The 22,777-nt window shown below is 42.4% G+C and overlaps 1 protein-coding gene across 1 annotated transcript; it reads left to right on the forward strand.

Moving 5' to 3' along the window:
- Window positions 1-324: 324 nt before the first annotated feature.
- NXNL2 (nucleoredoxin like 2) lies at window positions 325-10,512 on the forward strand. The gene is made up of 2 exons (XM_065740571.1): window positions 325-626; window positions 10,344-10,512. Exons 1-2 carry the CDS (start codon window positions 325-327, stop codon window positions 10,510-10,512), a joined length of 471 nt encoding a protein of 156 aa, XP_065596643.1.
- Window positions 10,513-22,777: the final 12,265 nt, after the last annotated feature.

The raw sequence follows: 22,777 nt of genomic DNA on the forward strand, positions 1-22,777 counted from the left end.
GTCGCGTCCGTCACCACACAGCACGGGAGGGGCAGGGGCAGGGGCAGGGGCAGGGGCAGGGGCAGGGGCAGGGGCAGGGGCAGGGGCAGGGGCAGGGGCAGGGGCGCGGCTACGCTCTCCTGCCGCTGCCACTGGCCAGCTCTGCTGTCAGTCAGGGAGGGCAAAGGATAAGGTGGGTAGTGGCATTACCGATGCCAGTGGTGCGGTGCTGTGCACGTGTGCCTTCGGAGGGAGTGAGCGCTCGAGCCTGGTGCCGCCCGCGGAAAGAGCACGTTTATCGCCCCGGAGCCTCTCGTTTCTTTCGCTTTGTCCTCCAAAAGCGGCATGGTGGACGTGTTCAGCGGGCGGCTGCTGGTCAGCAAGGACGGCCGCAGCGTGGACCCCGAGGAGGCCCTGCAGAACAAGGTGGTGGGTCTCTATTTCTCGGCCGCCTGGTGCTCTCCCTGCCGCGACTTCACCCCCGTGCTCTGCGATTTCTACACGGAGCTGCTGGAGGAGAGCCAGCCGCCTGCGCCCTTCGAGATCGTCTTCATCTCCTCCGACCACAGCGCCGAGGAGATGCTGGGCTACATGCACTCCATGCATGGCGACTGGCTGGCTCTGCCCTTCCACGACCCCTACAAGCAGTGAGTACCGCCGGAGCCTCTGCTCGCATCCCTCTCTCCGGCTCAAAGGATTTCTCAGACCCCTGCCTGCCCTCTGTGCAACCTTGACTGGTGCTCTGGCAGCTCCAGGTCGCGCCTCCCTCCCTGCGGGATTTCGGCCCCATCAGCCCTCTGCTGATTTCGTTGCCCTGCCCTTTGGGCAGAGCTGCTGCCGCCTCCCCGACCAGTGCTTTTCCAGGGAGGCGGTAGTTCTGGGTTTCCCGATTTGGTAGTGCTGTGGAAAGAAATAAAAGTGAAGGAGTTGCAAAGCTCATTGCTGATGAACTGAAGGGAGAGTGGAGTAAGCTGCTTTGGCTGCGATAGTTAATTTTCTTCGTAGGGGCTTTCTTGCGTGGTAATGTGCTTTGGATTTTTGATGAAAACAGTGATAGGACACTGGCTTTTTGAGCTGTTACCGAGTAGTGGTTGTACGGAGTCAGTGACCTTCTTATTTCTGCTGCCCTGACAGCAGCAGTGCACAGAGAGCTGGGATGGGTCACAGCGAGGAGCCAGGTGAATTTCCCATGCTGCGTGCTGTCAAGCTTGACAATAAATGCTGGGGTGAAGTTTCAGAGTGGTGGCATTTGCCTTTTCAGGAAGCAGTCATCTGTGATGAGCCCTGTTCTCCTGCCTGCTGATGGGACGTAGCAGGCGAATTCTTTGTTTTGCTCTGCTGATGTGAGTGGCTTTTGATTTACCTAGAAAACAGTCTTTATCTCGGCTCACAAGTTTCTGTATGCTTACCTTCCCGATTCCCTGCCCAATTGCACCTGGGGAGATTGGACAAGTGGCTGTGTGGTGCTTAGCTGCCTGCAGGGTTAAACCACAATAATTGTAAATGATTTGAGATATGCAAGTAAGCTTGGTAAAAAAAAAAAAAAAACAAAAAACTAGTTCAGTTGATAAACAAGGGACAAAAATTTCCTCTGGTAATATCTTTCAAATGGGCATTACTCAGGGCAGTTTGCTCAGCAGAACAACAAAGGGGAGGAGACGTGAGCACGTTTCAGGAATGGGGTCAAAGATGGTAACAAGGACTGTTATAACGACAGAGGTTGAAGATATATATGCATTTTAACTACTCAGAAACATGATTTAGTTCCTTTTGAGAATTACAGATTAAGGGGATACAGAGATGGTATTGGGAAGGCTCTGAAATTTCTGTAGGTTGAAAATGTTTCTTCAGCTTTGGGTTAGATAAAGTTTAGTTAGATTCAGTTTGTTTGTGTGAAGTTGTATATTCATAAGAATGTATTAAATAATGGAAGTAAAGATACAAGTGGTCCATATATTATCCTATGAGAACAGCAGTGTTTGAGTCAGTGAAGTCCAGAAGTAATGAGTTCAATACCAGTGAAGAATTTTTTCCCTTTGAACAATGAGCAGATTTTGGATACATGCTACCTACTTGGTCTGTGTACTTTGACAGCCTCAACAGTAAACAACCTGAACTCAGGAATTACGTCATCCTTCCTTGAATCATTCCTGGATGTCAGAAACCACTTAATACTATATCTTTGTTTTATAATGGCAGTTTTAATGCAGTCAAAAATAGATTTAAAAATACTTTTTCATAGTTCTGCAGATGCTTCTCAGGCAGTAATTGTTTTAGCAGATACTGAATACTAGTAGAATTTGGCCCAACTTCCTGAAGATAATGTAGTATCTGAAGTCACTTCATCTAGGAAGCCATTAAGCATAGGCCACTGGAATGTGCTTATAGCTTCAGACTCAGTGGATTAGGGTTCTATTTTGAACTCTGTTGTGGCTTGCCCAAGTCACATGAAGTGAAGGTATGGAGACAACCTAATCAGCTTTTCTGTGGCAATCTGTAGTGACCTTCAGACACCTGTAGTGATATGGTTTGTGTAGTCAGGGGTAGCTGTGAGACCAGCATTCAGAATGTCTCCTGGAAGAACAAAGTATGGAGGAATAGAAAAGGCAATGGTTTTGAATCTTTCTTGCTTCCAATAAAGGCTTGCATGAAAATGTGTAAGATTAGGTTGAATTAGCTGGCAGTTTGGCTTTAGAGATATTTAAGAGTTACTGTAGACATCCAACTTGTCCAGCTGTAATTGTGTCCATTTCTTTCAGAATCTAAGTAAGAACACAATTTTAAACTTGCAACAAATTGGTATTTTTACATTTTGTATATTAATTTATTAACCATAATTCATTAACCTTTTACAAATTCAACTGTAAGTCATTCAGGTTGGTTTCTCTCTTGTGGACTCTTTCAGTGCCTGCAGTGAAGTTGGTATTCCTGCTGGCGACTTCAGTAAGATCTGGAACTTGAACTACTGTGCCTTATAGAACAAAAGAGCTGACTTGAAATTGGATAAAAAGAACTTTGCACATGGAAGTGCAATGCTTTTTGGGACTGAATTTCTTCCTATTTAGAAGAAGCCTGTAAGGTAGTGGGCAAAATGTACATTCCTGCAGAGTAGCAAATAAGGTAAATTCATAGCAATATCTGAGGACTCCTGTGCTGCCAGTCATGATTGTTTTATCACAGATGGCAAAAGGTGTACTTTACTACAGTAGATGACCTGTGACATGACTAGCAGGAAATATTACTCCTGTTGCCTTGACTGCTTGCAGCTTTAATGTTGATTTTGATTGCTGCAGACACAGGCTTTGGTCCTTGCAGAGGTGGGACAAAGACATTCTAGAAAGAAAGGAGCAATAGAAGAATGGGAATAGAGAGCAAGAGAAGGAGTAGAAGGGAGTATATTAACAACAAATTTTAGTAAATAGGTACTGCTGTGTTCATTATGATATTTGAAGACTGCTGTGTTTATACATAACCCAACTATGAATTCAGATGTTCTTTGTGTAGCTGTTTGTGATGTGCTAGTCATTCTTCAAGCTGACAGCTAGACAGGCATTTTAACTCAGCACATGGGTTCCAATCAGTGAAAACTAGAATCCCAAACAATCACAAATGATTTCTGGAAAAAAAGGGGAAGGGTATATACATTTTATATTAGAAACTTTGGATTTGAAAGTCTAAAGGCTTCCTTAGAAGTGTGTCAAGGGGACTGAAAAAGGAGGTGAAAATTATCTATGAGCTTTTAAGAGTTGTAACCTGTTGAGGCTGATCCCAAAGTCTGAACACTAAAATTGAATCTCTTTCTTACAATGTGCATCTTTGATATCAATTAGTGATTAATACTTAACAGTGCAGAAAGTTCACTGCTAAAAGAAAATCCACATTGCTGTGGATTACAGCACATACTACAAGAAGCAGCTTAGCAAGATTTCCATTATTTTCAAGCAAGAGTACTTCCAAGTGAAAGCTGTTAAAACTGAAGGGAGGTTAAATATAATTTTAACCTAGTGTATGAGTGCACTGTATATGTTTCTGTTATGATATTAACTTTGCCACATGTTGTTTGTATCCTTAAGAATGCTCTTACCTATAGATCTTGAATTGTCATAAAATTGTTCACCTATGTTAGGAGTAAACCCTGTTAAGCTGCTTAGCACCACTCAGCTGCTTGTTCAGTTAACTGGCTTCCACCTCCCAAGTGGGCTAGGGAGAGTAGTCTGAGAGGAGGAAACTGGTGGGTTGAAGTAAAGGCAGCTTAAAAGATGAAGTATAACTGCATCCACAAGCAAAGCAAAATTCAGTTGCTACTAGTTGCAGGTAGATGTTGAACCATTTACAGAGAAGTAGGGCTTCATCATACATGACAAAAAAAATGACAGTGACAATGAAATCTGAATTGCCTCCTTCTTCTCTCTCCTAGCTTTCATTGCTGACTCTTTCATGAGGTTCATGAGATCCCTGTGGTCAGTTGGGATTCACCGTCTCAGCTGTGTTCTTTACCAGACTCTTGCCCACCCCTAACTTCCTCACTGGCAGGACAGCATGACAAACGCAAAGACTTGGCTGTGTAAATACTGCTCAGCAACAGCTAAGACACTGATGTGGTATTACCAACACTGTTCTAGCTCCAAATGCAAGTCCCAGCACTGCTGGGTTTCTAAGAAGGAAATTAATGCCACTGCAGTCAAAAATCAGTACATGACACTGTAAAATCTTTGTACCCTTGGAAACACTCCTCTGTAAGATTCTCCTAAGAAACAAAGGCCTAACAAACTGCAGTGACTTCTAGTTTCCTTAAATAATGTCTTTTTTTTTTTTTGTATTTTATATGTGAATAAAGGTTGTCCTCTTGTGTTAATACCCTCTGCATGGCCAAAAAGCAATGGCTTCAAGGATTTGGCTAAAAGATTATTTGTAAAAAGGCTGCTCATCTAGTCTTCCCCAGCTATCCTTTTTTTTTTTTTTATAGCTTCCTTTTCTGTTTTGACTATTTGGATTTTAGATTTCTCAGTCAGAAACAGTACATACTTCTAGGCTTCACCTGGGAATATATTCTTTCAGCTGGAATTTAAAAATGTAATTACTTATCATGTTTTGCAAGAAAATTGAGTTTTCCTTCGAGGCACATGGTATTTCTGCTTATGGCTGGTGATTATTAAACTGTCATTGTTAGTTCATCTGATGATGCATATGTTTTTTGTACAGGTGAGTCACAGCATTGAGATCCTCATAGGTGATCTAACAGGTTTTAAAATGCTTTTGTAAACACCTCTAACACATTCATGATGATGAAGAAGCAATATCTGCAGATCTGTTCCTGAGCATTCTTCAGGTCTAGTCATACAGTGACCTACACACAAATGTGAGCAGAATCTGTGTGCATGCTTCAGTCTGGTTTCATGCAAGCAACCTTCTGTCCAGGGCTACATAAACTAGATGCTGTGCTGGTGTATGTGTTCCCTTAGGAGAGCAAACTGTTCATTACTTCTAGTCTCAAAGCAAATTAACTTCAGTTTCCACAGTTCTGCCTGTGCTACAATTGTTAGGCACCTTAAACTATTTTATTGTCTACTGAACCACTACAATGCATCTTCCATCTTGTTTAACTTCTCACTGGAATGAGATGATAACCATTTACATTCTTAAAATAATTTATGTTGGGTTGTTTTTTACTGCCATTTTAGTAAACTTCAGAACAGTCTGTGGGTATCCTTGGTAGCTTGTTTTTATTTCAGAGTTGTTGGAACAAGCCTATTTTGCTAGACCTTATTGTTGTTTCTCTGCTAAAATTTGCTGCTAACCTACTGGCAAAGCAGCATCCTTTGCCTGTTTAGGGTTTTTTGGGGGGGAAAAATGAGAAGGGAAGATGTGTTTCAGGAATGTTTTATCTGGTCCTGTGCTTCATGTAGGATTTTGAAGGCTTCTCCTCATTTCAGTGAAAACAGAATGTCTATATGCTAATGTCTTCTATTTTTAACAATGCCTGTAAATATTTCCTTGGTCACAATTGTGAGTCCTGTACATCTGATGTTCTGCTTGTAGTGATTGCGCTCAGGCACAAAATTTCTGTTTGGACAGCCAGGTTATTCACATGTCTGATGTCTATTCCAATGAATATTGCTTGCTGTGTCTGTCATCTTGCTTTTCTGAAGGTGCTTAGTTTCTGCTCACTTTAATGATTGCAATGCAGGAAGGTCATTTCCCATAAAGGAGATAGTTATTGGTAGTTCAGACAGGCAGTGATGAAGTTGCTCAGGGAAGCCTTCGAGCTATCAAAAGATATTTCAGGGCAGTAGGGACATTAGCTGAGGGAGAGGGAGTGGAAGTTGTACTTTCCTCTCTCCCTTCTGAGGGTGGTGAGGAATACAGAGAGGTCTAGGAAAACTCAGGCTCTGAGGAAGTGGCTGAAAGGCTGGTGCTGCCATAGGAACTTGGGGTTCTTGGGTTTACTTGGCACCTGGCCTGATGGCTGTGGATGGATGTCACCTGTTTCCAAGGGGAGAACAGATCCTAGCCCAAGAGCTAGCGTGGCTTGTTGAGAGAGCTTTAAACTGAGTATGAAGGGGGAAGGGGATCAAATGATGCTCATTAGGATTAAGCAAGAAGTTCAGAGTTGTCATCTAGATTTAATGGGAGAAGAGGGTGGAGGTCAACAGGACACGGGAGTGCTTGAGGATGTTGTTGTAGGAGATTGCAGGGAAATACCTCTGGTTTGTACTGTAGTCTTGTGAGGAATTAGAGGAGTTACCCTTGCCAATTCCCCACCTGAAATCTTCTTGTGTCCCTTTAGAGATAGCTGCAGCTGTTGTTCCCTGAAGTGTCTGTATACTAATGTGCGCAGCATGGGAAATAGACAGGAAGAGTTAGAGGTCTGTGTGTGTTCGCAAGGCCGTGATCTCATTGTGATCATGGAGACATGGTGGGGTGGCTTGCATGACTGGAGTGCTGTCATGGATGGTTATGTCTTTTTTTAGGAAAGACAGGATGGAGAGGTGGGGTGGTGGAGTTACTCATTGTGTGACAGAGCAGCTAGAATGTATCAAACTTCACCTGGATGAGGGTATTGTACCAGTGGAGAGCTTGTGGGTAAGAATTAAGGGGCAAGCTAGTGTGGATTGTCACAGTTGTGGGAGTGTATTGTAGGCCCCTGAGTCAGGAGGAGGAAGTTGATGAGGCCTTCTACAAACATCTGGAAGTAGCTTCAGAATCTGAGTTACTGGTTCTTATGGGAGACTTCAATTACCCAGATATTTGTTGGGAAAGCAACATGCCTGGAGCGTGTGTGCCTGGCTAGTTCCCGCAGTGCGTTGAAAAAACTTTCTGATGCAGGTGATGGAGGAGCCAATGAGGAGTGGGGTGTTACTGGACCTTGTTCTTGCTAATAAGGATGGGCTTGTTAGGGAAGTGAAGGTTGGGGACAGATTGGGATGTAGTGATGATGAGATGGTGGAGTTGAAGATCTTGAGTAGAAGAGGCAAACCAAAAAGTAGGATTGCTACCCTGGACTTCAGGAGAGCCAAATTTGATGTCTAACAGGACCTTCTTGAAGCTATCCTGTGGGGCTAAGGTGTTAGAAGGTAAGGGGGCCTGTGAGAGCTGGTCAGCATTTAAACAGCTTCTTCCAAGCAAGGAAGCTCATGCATAATTCAAAGGGAAGAGAAAGGTCCATTAAACATGGAAAAAGGGTCTGACCACTTGGGAAGAATATAGGAATGTTGTCAGAGCCTGCAGGGATGCAATGAGGAAGGCCAAAGCCAACCTGGAATTGAATCTGGCAAAGAAAATAAAGGATTAATAAGAAAGGCTTTAAGTATGTCAACAGTAAAAGGAAGACTACGGAAAATGTGTATTCCCTACTAAATGAAGAGGGTGTTCTGGTAATGGGGGATGAAGAGAAGATGGAGATTCTGAATATGTTTTTTGCTTCTGTCTTCACTGCAAAAACTCCCCCTTGGGATTCCAGGGCACTGGAGGTAAGTGAGAGGGTCTGGGGAATGGAAGAATCCCCTTTGGTGAGGGAGGAGATGGTCTGACAGCATCAAGGAAACATCAGTGTACATAAATCCATGGGAGCATATATATGTGCTGAGGGAGCTGGCAGAGGTGATTGCTAAAACACTGTCATCTTTGAGAGGTCTTGGAGAGTGGGAGAGGTGCCTGAAGACTGGAGGATAGCCAATGTCACTCTAGCCTTCAAAAAGAGGGCAAGAAGGAAGATCTGGGGAACTACAGGCCAGTCAGCCTCACATCTGCCCCTGGAAAGGTGATGGAACAGTTTGTTCTGGATGCTGTCTCCAGGCAGTTGGAAGAAAAGGATGTTATCAGGAGTAGTCACCATGTCTTAACAAAGGAAGTTTGTGCTCAAACTACCTTGTAGCCTTCTGTGATGTCAACGCTGGCTGGATGTGAGGAGAGCAGTGGATATAGTCTACCTTGATTTCAGGAAGGTGTTTGATTTTTGTCTCCTACAGCATCCTGTGCTGAGGAAGTGTGGAATAGATGAGTGGATGGTGATGTGGGCTGAGAACTGGCTGACTGGCAGAGCTGAGAGGTTATGATCAGTGGTGCAGAGTCCAGTTGGAGGCCTGTACATAGTGGTGTTCCTCAGGGGTCAGTGATCCAGTTCTGTTCAACATCTTCATCAATGACCTTGATGAGGGGATAGTGTTCACCCTCAGCAAGTTTGCTGATGATATGAAGCTGGGAGGAATGGATATCATGCTGAAAGGCTGTGCTGTCATTCAGCAAGACCTGGACAGGCTTGAGAGTTGAGCAGAGAGTAACCAGATGAGGTTTAATGAGTGCAGGTGCAGAGTCTTGCACCTAGGGAGGAATAACCATATGTAGTGATACAGGTTGGAGAATCTCCTGCTGGAGAGGAGCTCTGCAGAGAGGGACCTGGGTGTCCTGGTGGACAACAGGTTGATCATGTGCCAGCAGTGTGCCCTGGCGGCCAAGAAGGCCAATGGCATTCTGGGGTGCATTGAGAAGAGCATGGCCAGCAGGTCAAGAGAGGTGGTCCTCCCCCTCTACTCTGCCCTGATGAGGTCTGACCGAGACTTAGTTTGTCTAGTTATGGGCTCCCTGGTACAAAAAAAGATGAGGATCTCCTTGAAAGAGTCCAGTGGAGGGCCACAAAGATGATAAAGGGCCTGGAGCACCTCTCTTATAAGGAAAAGCTGAGTGACCTGGGTCTATTCAGCCTTGGGAAAAGAATACTCGGGATCTGATCCATGTCTATGGATATTTAAGGTGTGGGAGGCAAAGGGATGAGTCTGTGTGTGGCAATAGGACAAGGGGAAATGGCCACAAACTGAAGCATATGAAGTTCCACATAAATCTGTGTGGGAACTTCTTCACAGTGAGGGTGATGGAGCACTGGCACAGCCTGCACGGAGAGGTTCTGGAGTCCTTTTCTCTGGAGCTGTTCAAGACCTGTCTGAATGCTTACCTTTGCAACTTGGTCTAGGGAGCCTGCTTGGGCAGAGGGGTTGGACACAATGATCTCTAGAGGTCCCTTCCAGCCACTGCAGTTGTGGTGGTTGAATGATTCTGTGATGATTGAATAATTCAGTGGCTTTCTGTCCTTTAGAAGTCTTCTCTAGTTTTTCTTGGACTACTGGCTCATCAACAATTTGAGCAGATCCTAATTTCTTTCACAGATTGTTGCTGTTGCATGGCTTTTTAATTTTTTCACCTGTAGTTTAACTGTTCTGTTAGAAAGCAATTGACTGTTAGGTAGTTGTTTATTCTGTCGGATTTCTCCATATCCTGACTTAAAGAAATGACTACCATTTATAATACATTACCTTTCTTGCCATTTTTATTTCTGTTGAGATTTCAGCTTGTGTCATTGAAGGGAGTTAAGGCATCTCTCTTTCTTTTTTTACCGCTTTAAGTAAAGCATTATGCTCCAATGAGTTTTAGAAAACTCCTTTACAGACTTGATTAACCACAACATCTCTGTATGGGAGAAAATAGCCGATACTAATTTAAGTAAGGTATTTCCTCCTGTCCAGCAAAAAGAGACCTCTAGTTCTGGCTAATAAAAACAGGGTAGATGAGTATGTTGCATTATAATCGGCCTCTTTATAGTTGCTGGGGTTAAGTCTCCACTGGTCTGGCAACTACAGACAGTGATGAGGAACAGTACTGGGAATGTTGCTTCACCTGTCTTAGCTCCCTTAGCTAAGTTTCACTAGGAAGATGTCCAGTTCTGGTCAAGCCTTCCCCATCTTTCCACACTACCCAGTGCTATGCGTCAAACTCTGAAATGTCTGGGTGAACATTGCTTCTGCTGTCCCATGTGCATTTTCCTAGAACGATCCCTAATTATTTCTTTATACTTAACTTTTTTTTTCTCTCAGTGATCTGAAGAAGAAATACAACATAACAGCAATTCCTAAACTGGTGATTGTGAAGCAAACTGGGGAAGTCATTACTGACAAAGGAAGAAAACAGATCAGAGACAAAGGGCTATCCTGTTTTCGGAACTGGCTTGAGAGTGCGGATATATTTCAGAATTTTTCTAGCTAAATAGAAGTTGACAAGACAAGCCATCATGAAGGATTTTGTAGAGCTTTTGAACAACTTGTGTTCATCAGAACAAGAAGAGTAAGGCTGTATTATTTATCTTTGTTTGAAAAGAGAACTTGTTTTTTGACTTGAAGATTTATTCCAATAAGTCATAAGTGTTTTTTATATTAGCTACTGTAGGAAGTACAAAAATGTTCATAATAATACTGAAGAACTTCAGGAAGTTATTTCAGAGAGTAGTAAAGAAGCACTATGAAATCTATGCAAGTATCTTATTCTGCAAAGCTGTATAAAGTAAATACACAAAGCTATCTTTCTTGTCAATCTTTTCTAATGATTAACACATTTTATCAATAAAATTGTTTGCTTTAATAAATATTTGAAGTATATGAATCTGAAGTCCCAGATTTTTATAGTCTAATCTATAAAGAATATTAAAATACACCTATTTAATGTTTGGTACTTGTACTTTTTGGGGGTGGAGGTTGTGTGAGTTGCTGGGTTTTCTTTATTTCTGGAGTTTTAAATTTGGCACTGCTGCTTCTTGGTTGCATATCTGTAGCAGTACACACTATCAGAGCTATGTTAGTCTGTCTGCTATCTAGGTTTGTAAGCACTTGACCAGTTTCTGAATGTACCAAGGCAGAGCTGCCAAAACTTCATCTGTTCTCATGTGGAGTGTATTTCCTCTTTGCTGCCCCAGCCTGTGATTCCCTAAGAGACTGTGTCTATCCATTGCTGCACTTAAGTTGTGTAAGCTGCTCACCACCCTGCTGTGATCCCAAAGAGGTCATACCTCTGTAACTGCCCACATATTTCCAACTCCCCACCTATTTCCAATGCTGTGTACACTAGCAGAGAGGAAACCCAGAGTGTGGATTCCTGAGAATGATCTTGATGGCTTTCCCCATAAAGCTGTTCTTTAGGTACTTCGTTGTTTTGATTTTGACAGTTTTTCATATAAGTATTTAGAGTCTCAGAATTATGATTCACTTAATAGATGTCTGATGTAGAGGAAATACAGGCTATTGGAAAATACTTGCTGATTAGCAGCACTTTGTAAATTGAGAGGGGGCAGATCTCAGTGAGACAACAGTAAAGGTTTGTTACTATTTTGTGTGCGTCCATTGCAAGATAGACATCAGTGTGCTGACACTTGAATTTACTGAAATGTTCCCTTAACTTCTGTATAATTTATTAGCAGCTTTCTACTGTCTATATTTTGTCAGTAACATTGAATAGTAATGAATACCAAGCACTTTTTATCAATAAGGAAAGATACATATTATGTTTGTATCTTATACCAGTAGATTTAGCATGGTTGCATTGACTGAAGCTGTGCACTTGTCATGGTTGTCATGGTTTAGTGGTTTGGTATTGGTATTCTACATCATAACATCATGCAGTGTACCAGGAAATAAAGAGTTAATGTCACTGTCTTGGAAGAGAAGAATGAACCACAATTCCCAGAAGACCTTGGTTTTTCATTTCTGTCTTCAGGAAAGAGGGAAAGTTAAAACTGACTGGAATTCTTCTTTTTGCTCTCTGGTGCATCAGAGTAAGAACTTGGGTTTTCCAAAACACTCTCTCTCCCATTTACTGGATTTATTAACTTCAGTTTCAATTGGCTTGTATTTTGTTACTGTAATTTGTAAAGTAAGTTCGTTGTCTTCCTCAGATCATTGCTGCTGTTTTTTATTTGTTTCCCTTTCATTCCTTTCCTTCCCCTTTTGGGTTCATGGCTAGGTGATAAAAGCAACCTGCCACGCCTCCCCACATTTATATTTTGCCACTGCCCTTCCTCCCAAAGAAGTTTCATTTTCATGGCTTGTTTAATTATTGCACAGTCATGTTACATAGTGTTTCACAGTCATGAATAACCTGTGCAACGTGTCCATGGTTAAGTCCACCCCTCTGTCTCAAGCCCACTTATATGTTGCATCTTTTCCTTGATGGCCCGAGGTCTCTTGGTCCCATTGGACTAGAAATAATCCACCCTTATGTTGCCAGTCCAAGTCACAGACCGGATCATGTCTGCTGGGATGTGATAATGCCCATCTTGCTACTTTATTCCTGAAACTGAATTTCCTGTGCAGGTCCTTTCATTTTGCTTTGTGTAATAGCCAAACCAGCTTGTGGAAAAATTTGGTTTATTTGCTTGAACAAGAAAACATTTGCCTTTAATATCTGAGATTTTTGGTGGTACAGGTGAGGAGCAGGGTTCATCACCTTTAATCATTTTGATCTGTGTCTCACTCCAATTTATACGAGGGAGAAGATGTTCTTTTTAATATACGTATATGTATACCCAATGGTGAGATTAAGACACAATGGATCAAATGTTCACTCAACCAGTTTATTACAAATCCTAGTTGCTTAGGGATATGGAGAAGGGAAGATGGATGATAGAAAAGAGATAGGAAATAAAAAGTAAAGAGTCTTGGTAGAAAACAAGAGAGAGAGAATCACCACTGTGGGTCCTGCAAGGTTTGTAGTTCATATGCTGATCTCCTGTAGCGATGGGTCATTGGAGGTTATGTTGCTTGGTTGACAGTGATGGCTTCCTTTTTTCCTCTTTTTCTCTCTCTTCTCTCTCTAAATTCTTAACAAAGGTATACTTAAGTCCAAGGTGGTTGAGTCAGCTCTTTTTGGAGAGTCAGCTCCTGGCTTTTGGATCTCCACGGGAACTCCCATTTTCCAGGCCTTGCCAGCAGATAATGCGGGGCTGGGAAATTACAAATTGTATCTTGCCTTTACCATATGCAATGGTATTATTCCCCGTTGTCCTGTACCAGTTATACAGCCACAGGCCACATCTTCCACCAGTAAACACTCCTGAGTGAAATACCTCCAGAGAAGTGACCGGCTACGTAACACCCACCTAAATAATTTGTAATTGTCAGTTAGAGTCTTATCACCAGAAAGACCTTAGGAAGCAAGCTTTGAGACAAAGAACAACAGTTTTTGTCTTCCACAGTCCTCTCCTTCAGAAGATTCTTCTGAGCATCCTTATCTTTTCATCAGGTGTTTTTTGATACTACCATTGGTTGGTTCATCAACATTAATCAATAGAGACTGTGTACTGTCTTGCTTTTTCTTATTTTTGTCTATCATCCATTTTATCTAGTCTTTGTGTTACTTTTGTCATGGCAGAAACGGAAGCGTGAGATGGAGGTAATTGGTGTTCAAAGTTTTGAAGTGTAATAATCAGTTCAAACACTAGGGATCTTATCTGTTGTTCCTCTTATCTTTCAAATGTTGCTGCTAGTGTACCAGCGTACTTTTTTGGTGCTGTTCTTCTAAGTTTCCACCATATATCTGTCATATTCCTAACTCTCTCAGGATCACAGTCTTGGCATGCATTGTTAGGAGTGAACATGGGGTCATACAACATTTCTACCACAGCTGTTTCCCTCAAATACTGGATATCGTTTTCAACAGTGGTCCACCTTTTCATCTCAGGCTCATTCATTTTAGATTTGGTTCAGTTATGCCTGCATACTTCACCAAAGCTGTTAATGGTTTATGGGATGGTTTGGCCTGGTTCTGCAACTAATGGGGTGGGGGAACCCATGCCCTGGGAAAGTAAAATAGAAAGACAGAGGGGCTGGGTGGAATGAGTAGGGAGGGGAAGACAGCTCACGGTGAGAAATTTAGGGAGATACTACAAAGGTTATCCTGGGAGAAACTGAATTTTGGTCTTGCAGCAATATAAATCTGATCTGGGACAAAGCAGCAATGTAAAGACACAAGAGGTTAGAGCACAAGTAACAGAGGCTGTGTGTTACATCAGGGTCTGGAAGCAGTGGAGTTGAAGTGGGGCACTTCCTCGTTCTTCCACACAGGGCTTGAGTTTTGGAGCTCACACCCAAAGCCAGGTGCAAGGCCCAGACAGACAGGGACTGTGTTCCCTTGTGGCACTGGAAGGTTGTACCCAGTGTGCAACAGACATGGCAGAAAGGAGTAGGTTCACACCACAGCTTCACGTAACAGCCCTCTGCATGGTCACTGGTCTTTCCCTAGAGTTGTGAAGGGCTCTGTGGATCTTTGCTGCCCAGAGGGCTGGTTAGCTCTGTGCAATGAGGATGTGGCTGTACAGCTGCATTAATGGTACAGGTGGCTCCAGCACAAGACATGGCTACTGTCCTGTGTGTCGCAGTGTGGGAGCCAGCACCAGGTCCTACAGAGGCTCCATTCTGCTCACTTCAGTGTGCTTCATTTCCTGACTAGGATCCATCACGCTCTGGAAGTATACCTGAATTGTTGACAAGATGGGAGAAGACAGTACATTCCTGCTTGAGGGTTAGCTGAACCAAAACTGAAGATGGCTATTTGTAAAACAAATCTGTGTGGTGAGAGGTGATGGCCTCAAGTTGTGCTGAGGAGGTTCAGGTTGGATATTAGGAAAGATTTATTATCTGAAAGAATGGTGACACATTGGAAAGTGCTGCCTGGGGTGGTGGTGGGATCACAGTCTCTAAAGAGTTTGAAGAAATGTGTAGATGTAGCACTGAGTGGCATGATTAGCAGGCATGGTGGGGACGTGATGAGCTGACAAAAGGACTAGATGAACTAAGAGGTCTTTTCCAACCTAAATGATTCTATGATTCTGGCCCTGAAGCATTTCTCTTTGCTCACAACTTTTGTACAATTGACTTCATTTAGAGGCACTACCAACCTTGATTTACCTCTCTTTAAAAGTCATATACCTGGAACATCCAATGCAATAAAAACAGCTGTTATTTAGAAGTGTTTGTTTTATTCTCCACTATAGTGCTTTGAAAAACATGCAATCTAAATGTGGCTTATTCTGTGTGCACTGAACTTTCAGATAGTCTTTTTATCTCCCATTTTATCATTCCAGCAATCAGATGGGTCTTCAATGCGCCAGTTCTCTAGGCCAGATATTGCTTGCTCTTTCTCCATTTCTTCTCCATTCCGAGTACACTGAAATTGAGACAGTCAGAACAAGAACTTTCATGGACTGAACTTTTACTGAGTTCTGCACATCCTACCAACATTCAAAGATATGTATACATATATGCCTATATGCATTTACAAATACATATGTATAGGGAATATATAGGGAGTAATGTTTATTTAATGAGTACTACTCCAGCAGCCATACTCATCATAAAAGATCTGTTTGTCATTGACACTGTGCCACTTGAAGGAGCCATGTGTCTTTTTCCCAAAGATATTCTGAGATTAGAGAGATTACAGAATGTAGTGTTTCAGTTACTGCAGCAATACATACTTCAGAAACATTTTGGGGTACAAGGAGCAAGCAGTCATGTTCAAGGCAAAACCAAGCTAGCCCGTCCTCAGCCTTCTTGTCCTCCGACTGTCCTCTCCTGCTTGATTTTGCCCCTCCCCCTCCATCCCCTTTTTACCAGCTTACTCGTTCTTCTTCTGTCAGGTTATCTGAGATCTGGACAAGACCGAAAATCAGCTCTCTTCACAGTGTGCAACTCCTAAGGTCAGCCCATTTTTAACTTCCACAACCATCATGGTGGGTCAATCACCATCATGGACTTTCAGTATGGTCATGAACAGTTCACGTTTGCTCAGATGAATCTAACCTCTGCTGCACCTCTCCACAATGCTCTGCATCAACTCTTCTCTCAGGAGATGTGATCTAAACTACCCAGGCTCAGGCTGAACACTATGAACAGAAAAAAAGGGTGCTCTGAAAGCAAATCAGACCTACTCAGATTTTACTGTCACAAGCCTAGCTGAATTTCTTAGCTCCTATCTAAACCACTGAGGTGTGATACTTCTTCCTGTCTTCCAAAAATAAAAGAATCTGGATCTGAAATACCTGGCACTTACAGAAGTTTGGCTCCTGGGCCATGGCCTCACAGAGTTACTCCTAGTCAGCATACAGCAATTTCTACTCAAGAGGAAGTCCTAGCTCCACAAAACACAGTTCTCAACTGTGAACGGCCTGAGCACACAAAATGAAAACTTGGAGAAGCTGAAGCACTGGCTGCAGTGAAACTTGCAGCGCTAACGAGGCCAGGCCCATACTAGGACTGGAGCCGCTGTTTTCCATTTCATCGATTACCCACGAGAGGGCAATGTCATCCCTATATTCAACTGCTGAGTAGAGGAAAACCTCTGACACAGCCACAAGATGCTCACTGAGATCTTCTTGCCTAAGAAGATCGAATTAATAGCATCTTTATCAACTATCAGTAATTGAAAGGCCATTTGTCATTGATGGCACTGGCTCATCAACAACTGATTGCTGTGGATCACTGTCAGTGGCTGTGTTAGGCAAAGGTTCATTGCTGTTACTTGAGCCCCAAGTATGTGTGAGCTCTGCTGAAATCTTGTGAGGTGCTTTCTGAGTATTAGAGGTTAGTGCCCTCAGACTTTAGTGCTGGCTTGACATCCTTAATTATCATGTCTCAGTAGATTAATGCCATTCCAGTGAGTATTTGAGACTTGTGGGATCTGTTGTGGGAAGGTGGAGGAAAAGAAAGTGATTATCACTGTTCACTACCTAGTGATAGACACGAGTGAACTGGTGCACACTTACATAAACTGTCCTTTACACCAGCCTTGAGCTTATTTAATCTGCAATAAGAGCTCTTCCTATGTAATATTTAACAGCATATGTTTGCTCAGTTGAGAAAACACTGTGAACAAACGCTGAAAACTGATGGGTCCGTCAGTGCCTTGTCTCTTCACAGTTCAGCACTTCAAGACTGCAGCCTTCACAGGCAGTTTTCCTTCTCTCAGCCTGTATATACCGAAAGGACAAGCTAACATTAAGTATTAAGTATCCATATTAAGTATCCAATTAAGTATCCATTCCAGTGCTGCCAGCTGTTTTGCCATCTAGCATGTCATCAGTGCAAGCACAATATTGCAACATCCAGATCTTCCACATGTTTCTCTCCTCACCAGTACAGTGACAAAGATAAATTATGTTCCAGAAAAGAAACCTCAGCAGAAACCCATGCCAGGCACGTATCTCTGTGTCTCACAGGAGGCAGTGGACATCCTCCAGAATCAGGCCCACACAGCTTACCCAAGGGAGTCTATGTCACATCCAGGGTTAGGTAGCAGGGCTTCCTGTCTCTTGGTCCTCCCTTCTGACAGAATCCTTTGGAAAGGAAACAGTGGCTACATTTGGAAGGGGAGCATGCATCTTTTAAAGTCATAACATTAAGTACAACAAAAAGCATTCCCATTTGAGATACAGCATTCTAATTATTCCATACTTTTTTTTTTTTTCTTTAACTGCCAAAATAAGTTCCCTGAAACAGAGAAAAGTAATGTAACTGGAATAATATATACTTCTCAGAGATTTTTTTCTGAAATTTGTTAATTCAGGGCTTTGGGAATAAGGAAAGTTTGAATTGCTGATGTTTTTTTGTCCAAATTTAAAAGTGTTTCCAGAAAATGTCTTTTTTTGCATTCCTTGATGCCATTTATCATGGCAGATGTTATACAGTAATGTGATTATTTTTGTGCTGTGGCAGTGATGCTCTCTGAAGCATTCAGTTACACCTGCAGAAGCAAGAGGAAAAAGGATCTCTGTTGCATCACTCCGAGCAACACACTAAGGTCTCTGTTGACTGCTTTATGATTTTCACCACCTCAAAAGCTATGTAACATCTAGCCAAAGTTTTCTCTACTACCTCAATACCATGAAAGGATCAAATCACAAAAAGGAGGCCATAAATGTTCATGTATTTAATATCACTTTATAGCTTCCTTCTCACTTCTAAAGATTATTTGTTAGATTTATTCTCCAGCTGTTTTTCTCCTTTTTTTTTCCCTCTTTTTTAGTTGTTAGACTGGTCTGCTTATTAAAAATGCAAAAGTCACTTAAATGCTGTCAGTGGTTTATGGGCTGGTTCATCCCAGTTCCATGACAAATGGGGTGGGGGGACCCACAGACCTATGCCCCAGGAAAAGGAAAGGGGAAAAGGGCAGGGAGGTAGGCCTGAAAACAAAACAGAGGCAGCAGTCTGAGGAGGAAAGCTGATTTACAAAATAAGATATTGGAATGCAAAATAATACAATATAATTGGAACTGGAGGTGATAAATCAAATAAATGAGAGTCAGTGTCCAAAAACCAAAGGCCTTACTCTAATGCTGAAGGCGAGATGGCTGGAGTGCATGCACTGTATATGAACAGTAAGGGAAAAGAAGATGTCTCGTGATGTGCATACAGTTTTATCTTTCCCTCTGAACAGAAAGCAGAAAAGGAAACTCCTCTGGTGTATGTAGTTTTTCTTCTCTTCTGAGATGGGTATACCTGAAACTATCGATGATTCACAGAGCTGGAGCATTAACTCTTTAACTCCCAGTGCACGACATGATATGGAATGATATGGAATGAGTTATGATATGGAATACTGATAACAAAAATCATAAAACCTTGATAAGTGCCAACACCTAAATGCAGCTCTCAGTTTCGTGTCCTTTTCATATTATGTCTAGATACAGACTTAAAAAAAAAAAAAAGAAATTAGCAGTACAGTGCAGAGCCTTGCTCGAAGTGAAGAAGCTAAATGTGAGACAGAATATTCTCCTAGCACCTTGTCTTTACTTACAGAGTACATCCAAAGGGAGACAGGAGATGGTCTGACAGCCAGGCTGGCCAGGGAAGACATGCATGAAGTTCTGCAGTGGTGGGCAAACCTGTTGGACCACTGCTGTCATGTGCTCATGAGTCTTCATTTCTTGCACATGATCTAAGCTTGATGGGAAAGAGTAGGAAGCACACTTCAAGTTTTCTGTTCTGATAAAATAAACGATGTATTTTATTTGGCTTGTCTGACTTACTGTCTCTCATATTCTGTGAGCTTCATCCCAAAAACACACATTTAGGGACAGAAGAAACCCAGAAACTGTGCTATAGACTTTGGGGCCTGGCTTAGAGATATGGTACGTGTGATGCATCACGAACAGATTTCCTTTAGCTTCTAGACGGTTTTCAAAAACACTATTGCACAGCCAGTGGAACAGTACTATAGAACATGATGCAGGCAATTATGAACTTGGGCCTGGAGCACAAGTCTTATGAGGAGCGGCTGAGGGAGCTGGGATTGTTTAGTCTGGAGAAGAGGAGGCTCAGAGGAGACCTTATTGCACTCTACCACTTCCTGAAGGGGGGTTGTGGTGAGGAGGGGGTAGGCCTCTTCTCCCTGATAAGTAATGACAGGACGAGAGGGAATGGCCACAAGTTGCGCCGGGGAAGATTTAGATTAGACCTGAGGAAGCATTTCTTTTCTGAAAGAGTGGTCAGGCACTGGAATGGCCTGCCTAGGGAGGTGGTTGAGGCACCATCCCTAGCGCTGTTCAAGAAGCGTTTAGATGAGGTGCTAAAGGACTTAATTTAGTAGTTGGGTAGAGATAGTGATAGGAGGATGGTTGGACTAGATGATCTTATAGGTCCTTTCCAACCTAATGAACTTATGAACTTATGAACTTATGAAAACCTTTCTGCTAGATTTGCCAAGTCACATATTGCAAAAATGTTTAAACAAGGCTGTTGACTAGTCCAAATAGCAACACAGGCTTTTAAGTCTCTTATATGGTTTCTGGCTACCTGAATATGCTTTGAAACAGAACTTTTTGAAATAAACAGAAAAGCACTTTGGAAAATGATGCAGTTTGGAATCAAGTGGGTTTTGATGGATTTGTATATTTGTTAGTTAGTTTGTTATTTTGATTGGATGCTGTAATTATTACCCTCTATGTGGCTAGAAAAGAAATTTCAGATAAAAGCATCAGTGCACTCAGCTGACATGTTTCCACTTAATCTTTCATGGATTTCAGCAGGGGATTTCAAATGTACATGTAGTTCTGTTCTTTGATTGTAACACGATACTGATCAAGGAAATTACTGGTTTGTAAATAAACACAGAACATAGAATCATAGAATGGCTTGGGTTGGAAGAGACCTCAAGGATCATCAAGTCCCAACCTGTTTGTGATAGGCAGGGTTGCCAGCTACTAGATCAACAGCCCAGGGCCCCATCCAACCTGGCCTTGAACATCTCCAGGGATGAGGCAACCACAACCTCTCTGGGCAACTTGTTCCAGCACCTCACTACACATTCAGTAAAACACCCACACCTAATCTAAGTCTCCCTTCCTTTAGTTTAAAACCATTCCCCTTTGTCCTATCACTATCTACCTGTGTAAAAAGTTGATTTCCCTCATGCTTATAAACTCCCCTTAAATATTGGAAGGCTGTAATGAGGTCTCCATGCAGCCTTTTCTTTTCCAGGCTAAACAAGCCCTGTTCTTTCAGCCTATCTCCATAGGAGAGGTGCTCCAGCTCTTAGGTCAACATCATGGCGCTCCTCTGGACCCTCTCCAGAAGCTCCACATCTTTCCTGTGTTAGAAGCCTCAGACCTGGATGCAATACTCCAGCTGAAGCCTCATGAGGGCATAGCAGAGAAGTACAATCACATCCCTCACCCTGCTGACCACTCTTCCTCTGATGGAGCCCAGGATATCATTGGTCTTCTGGGCTCCAAGCACACACTTCTGGCTCATGTTGTTTTCCATCAATCAGGAACCCTAAATCCTTCTCAGTAGTGCTACTCTTGTGTTCTTTGAGTCTATGTATGTATGTATGTATGTATGTATGTATCTATCTATCTATCTATCTATCTATCTATCTATCTATCTATCTATCTATCTATCTATCATCTCTCTATCTATGGATTACCTTAACCCAAGAGCAAAACCTTGCACTTTGCTTTGTTGGACTTCATTAGGCTCACAAGGGCCTTCCTTTTGAGTTTATCGAAGTCCATCTGGATGGCATCCCTTCCTTCTGCTGTATCAACCACTCCATTCAGCTTGGTGTCATCTGCAAACTTGCTGAGTTATGCACTCAATCCCTTCATCTATGATGTTGATAAAGATGTTAAAGATCACTGGGAAAGGTAATTATCGAATCAAAAAGTCAAATGATTTTGACAGGGTATCTTCAAACCCAGTGCTATTTTAATGGCCACATGTTCCCAAAGACTTTGAATTTTATTTGTTTATTTTGATTACATTAATATTTGTCTGAGGGCATGCAGCAGAAGTCCTATGTATAGAAAGAATCCTAAGAATGATAGTTTTTATTTCTTAAACACATTTGTAATTAAAGAAAAAAAAAGGCAAAAGATCTTTACAACAGACCATTCTGTTCAGTGATAGGCTGCTGGTAATCACTGATGCAACTGTCCCTACTAAGCAGCATCACTCAAAACGAGCATGCAAGAGTTTTAAAGCAAGGAGTGCAGCCCACCCCTGCCTCACTCCAAAAGCGTCGGCTCCTTCTTTCTGAGGGGCCCGCCTCGGGCAGACAGCCGTCACTCGGCAACGACCGAGCATTGGTGAGCTATTAACTCTATCTGGTCTTTAACAAAGGCATAGGGAGAGCGCGGTGCAGTGCTAACTCAAGTGATGGTCAAGAATTGTGTTTGGCAAAACACAGTCCTGTGAGCGTCAACAAATATGCAGCCGTGCTTTCTGCGGTGAGAAAGGAACTTCAGAGATGTTGGAGATGGTCCAGAGGAGGCCATGAAGATGATTAGAGGCTAGAGAATCTCTCCTATGAGAAGTTGAAGGAGTTGGGCTTGTATAGCTTAGGGAGATCTCATTGTGAGAACACAAGAACACAAAGGGAACTTAGGAGCAGGAGGGGGACCAACTTCTTACAGTCTTAAAGTGATAGAACAAGAGGGAATGGCTTTAAACAAAAGAGAAGATTTAGGTTAGGTGTTAGGAATTTTTCACTCAGAGGGCAGTGAAGCACTGGCACAAGCTGCTGAGGGGACCTGTGGATGCCTCATCCCTGGAGGTGGTCAAGGCCTTTGGATGGGATTCTGGCAGCCTGATCTGGTGGGTGGAAGCCCTGTCCATGGCAGTTGGTAGGAATGGAGTGAGTTTTAAGGTCTTCTCCAACCTAAGTCATCCTATGTGTCTATGATTCTATGAATTTAAGAACAAGTTTCAAGATTGCAAAAAAATCATAATTTTTATTTTTATTTTTTGTGACTTCATTTTCAGTCAACCTAAACTCATAATCTGCAAATTTTCAAATTGAATTTATAGAGTTGCAATCACATATTCAACCCCAAAATGTGAACATGTCTCTCTACTGGACTTTTATAAGTTCTGTCTTAGCAGATATATATCCCTTGTTTCACAGTCACAACCTATAAATGTAATCACTGACACTTGCTGAACATTTAAGGAGACCAAACAGTGAATGTGAACACAGTGAGGCGGTG

This window comes from Cyrtonyx montezumae, unplaced genomic scaffold (genome assembly GCF_038088225.1).
Source record: "Cyrtonyx montezumae isolate F1298 unplaced genomic scaffold, pur_monq_1.0 scaffold_29, whole genome shotgun sequence".
In the NCBI taxonomy this organism is placed as follows: Eukaryota; Metazoa; Chordata; class Aves; order Galliformes; family Odontophoridae; genus Cyrtonyx; species Cyrtonyx montezumae.

Coding starts and splice junctions, on each gene's coding strand:
- NXNL2 (XM_065740571.1), top strand. CDS start 325: ATGGTGGACGTGTTCAGCGGGCGGCTGCTGGTCAGCAAGGACGGCCGC. Junction 627..10,343: donor TTCCACGACCCCTACAAGCA/GTGAGTACCGCC, acceptor TTTTTCTCTCAG/TGATCTGAAGAAGAAATACA.